This window comes from Leptonychotes weddellii, unplaced genomic scaffold, assembly GCF_054177405.1.
Source record: "Leptonychotes weddellii isolate Sample4059 unplaced genomic scaffold, ASM5417740v2 HiC_scaffold_4774, whole genome shotgun sequence".
Classification (NCBI taxonomy): domain Eukaryota; kingdom Metazoa; phylum Chordata; class Mammalia; order Carnivora; family Phocidae; genus Leptonychotes; species Leptonychotes weddellii.
The window spans coordinates 2852-11486 of NW_028014891.1; the positions used below are offsets into that span (position 1 = coordinate 2852).

At 40.5% G+C, this 8635-nt stretch overlaps 1 protein-coding gene across 1 annotated transcript; it reads left to right on the top strand.

Annotated features, from left to right (window-relative positions):
- The first annotated feature begins 5958 nt into the window (after window positions 1-5958).
- LOC102737178 (olfactory receptor 56A4-like) lies at window positions 5959-6898 on the top strand. Its single transcript, XM_031027472.2, is given in 4 exon segments — window positions 5959-6035; window positions 6037-6508; window positions 6510-6696; window positions 6699-6898. Coding segments are annotated over 4 exon segments (924 nt in total). The 5' UTR covers window positions 5959-5970.
- Window positions 6899-8635: the final 1737 nt, after the last annotated feature.

An 8635-nucleotide genomic window follows, 5' to 3' on the forward strand; every position in this document is an offset into this window, starting at 1 on the left:
TGTTAAGTGTCTGCCTTTGGCTCAGGTCATGATCCCAGAGTCCTGGAATCTAGCCCCGCATCGGGCTCCCTGCTCCGTGGAGAGCCTGCTTCTCCCTCTCCCGCTCTCCCTGCTTGTGTTTCCTCTCTCGCTGTGTCTCTCTCTGTCAAATAAATAAATAAATAAAATCTTAAAAAAAAAGATTTATTGTTATTATTACTTGTGTTATCCTTGGTGTGACTTTATATAAAGTTTTGGTCTCTGTAAGGTGGCAGAAACCATTTTTTAATATGCATATCTCAAATATGTAGTGCTTTGTCAAAGTAGGGTAAAAATATTTGTTCAATGAAAAAGTAAAAGTAATTTTATCCTTGCAACAAATCTGTGTTGGAAAGTTTGTTATGCCTATATTTCAGATGAGGGAATTGTGGTTCTGAGAGCTGATGAACTTTCTTCAAGGAAAAGCAATGAGAGAGTACTAGAACAAGGGTTCAAACATAAACCTCCAATTATCTCTTCCCAGTATTCCTATGATCTGACAGTGAAGAGGGATTATTCATTTATAAGAAACACAGGGATCAGGGTGTTTTGCCCAGAGTAAACTGTGTGCACTAGCAACATTCTTTCACTGAATGATGATTCACTTATGAAATAGTTTTCTTCATTTAGCATATCTATCAACTCTATTTGATTCTGACAAGGTCCTTGGCACTTCAGCCAGGACCTCCAGGTAGCAAGGCAGAGGTGGGGGCAGGAGAGTAGTTAGTATATGCAGGGAACTAGATTATATTCTATCTACATTCCTGCCCTGATGTCTCCTCCAGCAATTGTGTGTAAGAAAGTGTAAGATCTAGAACCAGACTCACACTTGCTCTCCTCTCTCCAAAATTCCTGTGCCCAAAGTCCAAAAGATCCTACATTTAGCTTGAGAATCCCTATCATAAGACACATCTGGGAAGGTCCACAGGAGAGGTGATTTTCTAAGTCCTTCTGTGCATCAATAGATGGTGCACTGCACTAGTGGCAGTCCTGCTTGTTCCCAAGGAAACAATGCCGGGTGTTGCTGTGACAATTACATATCAGCTCTGTCTTGTATTTTCATATGTGATTAGGAAGAAAAGAGCGATGGTATCATTCTTTGGTGTCATCACCTTTGTCTGCCTTTCTCTTTTCTATCACTATTTCATCTATATGTATTATATTTCCTAATTTAGACTCTTCCTGAATGAGGGCTTCTGGTTCTGGCACATGGACACTACATAAACCAGATGGTAGCAGGAGCCTCCCTGGGATCTTCCCTTCTGTTCAGGAAGAGGGGGCAGGGTTAGAAGAATAAAGTAGAGCAGGATTATCTCAATCCTAGGCAATACTCAGGGGCTGTGCTAGCATGGCCAGTGAGGTGAGGGTGATATCTAACCCAAGGTTCCCTTTGGTAGACATAGAGACAAGTTCAAAGCAAAAGAGGTAGAGTCTTGCCCGGCTATGTCCCATCATCTGAAGCATAATGGCAACCCCAGTCCTGGGACTCAGACCTTGTGAGGTGAGAAAGAGAGAACTGTGTTCAGCTTCTTCTCCAGCTCCCTTACTCCTACTTCTGGTACCTAGAAGCTTCCCACAGCATTTCCCCTTTACTGCTGCATATACTCAGATGAAGCCTATACTCACCCAGTGAGTTAGTTAGATTTTCATGTTCTTATTATGCCCTGTCATTAATAATAAATGTTTGAAGTGTCCATTCCTATTTCCAATTAAGCCATTGCACTGTGGATAGTAGAGGAAATGATATGTCCATAACATGCTAGCTGCGTGGCCCATTTTTGTACAATGGCCATAATGAGATGACCCTAGTTTGAGGATAATATTAAACTCTCATTTTTTTTTTAAAGATTTTATTTATTTATTTGAGAGAGTGAGAATGAGAGAGAGCACATGAGAGGGGGGAGGGTCAGAGGGAGAAGCAGACTCCCCGCCGAGCAGGGAGCCCGATGCGGGACTCGATCCTGGGACTCCAGGATCATGACCTGAGCCGAAGGCAGTTGCTTAACCAACTGAGCCACCCAGGCGCCCTAAACTCTCATTTAATCATAGTTTTTCTAAGAGTACACTTAAGACCTGAAATAAATTTCTCTCTGTTCTAAGTCTAGAAATATTTGTTCTTCAAATGTAAATGCTCTTTATTTAGAAGCACCCTTTTCCCAAAAGTTTTCCTCAACTCTCTCCTTGTTCACTGCTACTCCTGTATTAGATTTTGTTTTCTCTGTTTTCTTCTCCACTTTCCCTCCTGAAAATATATGCCTTAGCCTCTAGGTTCAGATGGCTAAAATAGTCTTAGCCTCTGTGTGTGGGGAGGGAAGAGACAGGATGGACCTTAGAGCCTTAAAAATAGCCTCTGGAGCCTCTGAAGGGCTTGGATAGGTAGTGCAGTAAATAGTCATAAATAGCAACAGTAGAGTGCAGCCTCCTCAAGCTGGTAGGTCTGGTTTGGAGGCAGGAAAATCATGAAGACGGGAATGATGAAGTGTGTCGGCCTCCAGGTATTTAATATTCAATATAAGCAGGGAGAAGGAATTCTCCTGGTAGAACTGTAGCAGGCCTGGTGCTGCAGATTCCGATTCTACCAATTTCTCCAAATCTGGTGCATCACTGCTTTGAACCATGGGGCTTGAACTCATGACCCTGAGATCAAGACCTGAGCTGAGATCAAGAGTTGGATGCTTAACTGACTGAGCCACCCAGGTGCTCCTGTATCACTGCTTTTATGTAGGAGCAAAGTTTTTCTACTATAAGTTCTACACTTCCCATTTAGAAAAGCTGAGATCAGGGTGAGTGTTCTTGAATTAAATCTACATCTTCATTATTGCTTATGGCAGCTAGAGACCTGGAGTTGATTTCCTTTTTTTTTTTTTAAAGGTTTTATTTATTTATTTGAGAGAGAGAGAATGAGAGACAGAGAGCATGAGAGGGAGGAGGGTCAGAGGGAGAAGCAGACTCCCTGCTGAGCAGGGAGCCCGATGCGGGACTCGATCCTGGGACTCCAGGATCATGACCTGAGCCGAAGGCAGTCGCTTAACCAACTGAGCCACCCAGGCGCCCTGGAGTTGATTTCCTTAACTGCAATTCTGGCCTCCTACAGAAGATTGCCATAGAAGCACCAGATGGGATAGGATCAGTAATCCCCATTGCCTTGATTACTCCCTCTTGGCCATACCCTCTCACCCTGCCTTGTCTCCCAGTGCTCTTTCCTGCTTCTCTCACTGGGACAAATAGTTTTTCTATTGTTCATGTTACCATGCTCCCCAGAAGACTGGATGTGGAGTCAATTCCTTATTTTTGGTTCATTGATCCAGGAAAAAGAACATAATGACCAATTGGAAATGAAGCAGATGAGTTTATAGGAATAGATGTATTTCTTTAGGGTAACTGGAATCTGGCTGCAGGTAAGTTTGTATGGTCTGACTAACAGGATAAATCGGTTTTGTCTGGATTTATGTTTGAATCTATAGCTGTTACTTAATTCTGAGTCTACCCTCTGGACTTTCACTCTTTTGTCACCCTTTGTTAACAAAACCTAGTTCCAGGCCCCAAATGTATCTTATGTGGAAGAATGGTATTCTTATAGACTACATTTGGAGATATCTGGATATTCTGATATTCTTTGCTGACTAGTGACATTGACTCCAAAAAAATTAAATCACCTCACTGGTTTAAGTTAGGGGTCAGAGCAAGAGTGATAATCTAACCTGAGTCAGGGAGGTAGGGGTTGCTGGAAAGTCCTAGTCTCTGATAGAAGCATCTATGTTACCTAAGCTGGGAACTCTGGATGTGTTCATTATCTCTGTCCTTAATCATTCCCATCCTGAAGTTTGAAAGATCAATTTACTAAAGAATCTCTAAAGGAAATTTGATGGGGAGTATTGAAAAGAAAATAAAAACTGTAAATTTGAGCTGACCCAGAGCCAAATGAATGGAATTTCCATAAATAAACAAAGTTATAGATGCCATTTGCCAGTACAAAAAGTGAACTCATGTTAAGCAAAATAGAAAGAGGAATGTTTAGTTTTCCAGAACTCTAGACCTGTGCTGTGCAATACAGTATACATCCAGTCCATGTGTGGCTATTGAGTGCTTGAAATGTGGCTAGTCAGAATTAGAACGTGCTGCATGTGTAAAATGTACTTGATTTTGAAGACTTAATGCAAAAACAAAAACAAAGAATGTAAAATAGCTCTTTAATAGTTTTTCATATTGATACATGTTCAAATGATAACACTTTGGATATATTGAGGAAAATAACATATTATTAAAATTAATTTCATGTGTTTCCTTTGAGTTTTTTTAAGGTAGCTACTAGAAATGTGAAATTATGTATGTGGCTCACAATGTATTTCTATTGGAATTGCTGCTATAGATTATATAGCAAATATGGAAACTGATAATGTATTAGGCAAAATAAAGGAACAAATTTATTTCTTCCAATTTCAAAATCTGCCTTCAAATATTTACAATTACCTTACCTTCTTACCTCTCAGGAAAGACAGGGAAGCTGGCTCTAGGAGGGCCAAACACTCATTAGGACTACTGCCATTGTTGATAAAAATTGGCTTATTTTGGGCATCCTCAGAGCATGGAAAACAAAGTGTCACTGAACATGTCACTCAATGTTCTGAGATAAGCCTTAGCATGACAGCCATATAAAAATTTATCTCAGAAGTGTCTTAAATTCTCATAACTGGTTAGGGTGTACCAGACCAGGAGTCCATGTGAATCTGCTCAATCTGGGTTTGTGACTGATGGAGAATCCACGTGGAATCAGATGAAGACGGCAGTTGCTACTATCCCTCACCCTTTGTAGTAGTGTTGGACCAAAATTGCTGACTCCTGCAATTTCTTGTTCTTATCCCAACCACCTGCCTGACATTAGGAGACTTTTTCATACCTTCTTGTCTCAAAGTGTATTCTTTTTTAGACTTCTCTAAGATGTTATTTCCTATATAAATGGTAGTCATGACTCTATTGAAGTCTTTAGGTACTTCATGGTGATGCATGTAGTCCTGATTTCTCCTTTGCTAGTGATGTCATCTCTTGAAAGAGGGACAGGGGCATGCATTTGTGTAGGGCCTATGGTTGATCTGCTCTAGCAGCAGAGCCTGCATATGTGTCTTGGTATAGTGGGTAGTAGTAGTATTGTAGATAGCTGTAGATTCAGACTTCATAATTTCAAGGCATGGCTTCACCACTGTGATTTTAATAAAGACTTTACTTACCTTTGCCTTTGTTTCCTCATCTGTAAAATTGGACTAACAATGGTGTTTTATTATAAGGAGGATGATCATGTAATTTATCAACCTCTTTGGGAAACTACTAAGAGTGTGTAAGGTTTTAAATGGGAATTATTCAAGGCAAACAGGAAATATGGTCATTCTACTATCATCCTACTTACAGGATTTTTAACAGGATGGATGGGTTTATATTTATAAAGTAGTTAGGAGGGGATTATGCTAAATGAAATAAGTCAAGCAGAGAAAGACTATTATCATATGGTTGCACTTATATGTGGAACATAAGGAATAGTGTAGAAGACCACAAGGGAAGGGAGGGAAAACTGAATAGGAAGAAATCAGAGAGGGAGACAAACCATGAAAGACTCTGGACTCTGGGACATAAACTGAGGGTAACAGAAGGGAGGGGGTTATGGGGATGGGGTAACTGGGTGATGGGTATTAAGGAAGGTATGTGTTGTGATGAGCACTGGGTGTTATATGCAACTAATGAATCATGGAACATTACATCAAAAACTAATGATGTATTATATGCTGGCTAACTGAACATAAAAAAAAAGAATAGTACCAGGCACTTAACTATTATTATTTTTAAATGGTTCTATGAAAAATAAGTTACTTCCCCATGGGTATTCATATTATTTGGATGGATTTATTCTTGTCTTACCTTTCAAGGTTTTCTGAAGTGTCAGTAGTGATTAGGACACTTTACATGGCACCACCCAGCAACTACTCCACTGCTCCAGTCTCTGAATTCCTCCTCATCTGCTTCCCTAACAGAGTTGGCAGCACTGCCCCTCAGCCTCCTCTTCCTCCTGGCCATGGGGGCCAATGCCACCCTGCTGATCACCGTCAGGCTGGAGGCCTCTCTTCATGAGCTCCTGTACTACCTGCTCAGCCTCCTCTCCCTGCTGGACATGGTGCTCTGCCTGACTGTCATTCCTAAGGTCTTGGACATCTTTTGGTTTGACAATAAATCAATCAGTTTCACAGCCTGCTTTCTCCAGATGTTCATCATGAATAGTTTCCTGACCATGGAGTCCTGCACATTCATGATCATGGCCTATGATGGCTATGTGGCCATCTGCCACCCACTACGATACCCATCCATCATCACTGACCAATTTGTGGTTAAAGCTGCCATCTTTGTTGTGGCCCAGAATGGCCTTCTTACTATGCCAATCCCCATACTTTCTTCCCAGCTCAGATACTGTGCAGAGAACATCATCAAGAACTGTATCTGCACTAATCTTGTCTGTGTCCAAACTCTTCTGTGATGATATCACCTTCAATCAACTCTACCAGTTTGTGGCAAGCTGGACTCTACTGGGCTCTGACCTCATCCTAATTGTTCTCTCTTACTCCTTCATCCTGAAAGCTGTGCTAAGGATCAAGGCTGAGGGTGCTATGGCCAAAGCTCTATGCACTTGTTGTTTCCACTCATGCTCATCCTCTTCTTTAGCACAGTCCTGCTGGTTCTGGTCATCACTAACCTGGCTAGGAAGAAACTTCCCCCAGATGTCCCCATCCTGCTCAACAACCTGCACCACTTCATCCTGCCAGCTCTGAACCCCATTGTTTATGGTGTGAGAACCAAGGAGATCAAGCAGGGAATCCAGAAGCTGCTGAGAAGGTTGTAAGAGGTAAAATGGGTGAGAACTAACCTGGGGAATTTAAATTGATAATGAGGAATAGTTTTCATGATCCATAGGAAGTTTAAATAGTTACTGCAGGAATAAGTTTGGATTTTGCATTCTCCAAATTTTCAGTTGATTATGGGGATATTCATATCCTGACTCCTGTTCTCCCTGCACTGACTGGAACCTTAGTTTTTTGCATTCTGGAGTTATCTGGAAGTTTACTTTGACCGCATCTGTGTGAAAGAGACTTGTCAAGTCATAATTACAGGAACTTAATTGGAGTGAAACTGTTTTCAAATAAAGAAAAAATGGTATTCTAGTCACTTTCAGTGCCTCTCAGTTTCCTCAATTGCTTAATACTTAGATACCTATTAGACCACTTGGTTCTACCTGACACAATTCAAACTGGTTTTGTGTCATGAATGGATCTCCTGTGGAGATACAGAAGTTGGCTCTAGAACTTTGATTCTTACAGTGAGGGAATGACATATATCACCCACTGCCTCCTCTAAGCCCTGCCAGATATTGTTAATATATTTATCTAATGCCACTTCTCTGGAGTATGAATTTCCTGGCGTTCTTATTTTTAATGAATTAAAAAATATTAAGATGACTCATTTGTGTGTGTGTGTGCACTTTGTTTTAAGTGAAAGTGTGTGTCCTGTTTTCAGATGTGCTTTACTAACTTGTGTCTTCATCTTCTCCTATCTCACTTTTCCATCAGATTTCAGGCACTATCTGCATCCCCACTTTTTCCTGCTTATCTTAGATACACAGTTAAATTGACCTATTCATTCTACTTTCAGCTCTGTTGTGTCAATCCTCATAGCTTGTGCTGGTGATAGCATAGCAACCTCTGGGATCCAGGCATCCGTATTAGTGGGTTATTTGAACAAGGACAGGTGGGTTTAATTCTTTGCAGTTCCCTTCCTGACCATGCCCTGAAAATGGTGGGGACTCAGGTATTGGACAGTGTTTCCTGGGATTAATTTACATTGGCAACAGAGTCCCCTTTTGGATACTGAGAGCCTCACATATAAGAACCATTTGAGAATGTCTTCTAACATAGCTGATCTATGATGATGCTAGTCATTCTTGGGGGATTTATAAACTAATTTATCATTCTTAAAGTATTGGCTTTCACCAAAATAATAGCTTTGATCCACTCTCTCTTCTCTCTTCCACAGCTCCAAAGACTGATCCTAACCAAACACTGTCCTATTCACCCATCATTCCAGTTGCTTCTAGCTCATTATTTTCAGATTATACCCACTGATATTTTTCCTTAAAGTCTATGCTCAAGAATCTTCTTCCACATAGAAAACCAGTACCAGTGTCGTCATTTGACAAACTGCCAAGTCTCAATTTAAACTCCACGTACTTTACAGTCCTTCCCTTTATTCACCCCAGCAGAAGTAATCTATCTTAAGCAACATGTGTATCTCCCTCTGACACTAGATTATGAATTCCTGAGTCTGTTGAGAGTTTTATTCGTCTTCTTAACTTTATATACTTAGGGCTGGTAGCATAATTATTTACATATTTTAGTTATTTTTTGTTGAACTAAAGTGAATAATTCATACATACACATCTTGTTTCTTATTTCCTCTGAAAATTAGGGGAAGGATCAAGTTGTTTATATAATGTATTCTCCAAAGCACTTTCCAAAAAACCTTACATAACTCACAGTTCAAGGTGATTTTATATAACATAGTACCTAAGACTGCTTCTCTTGGA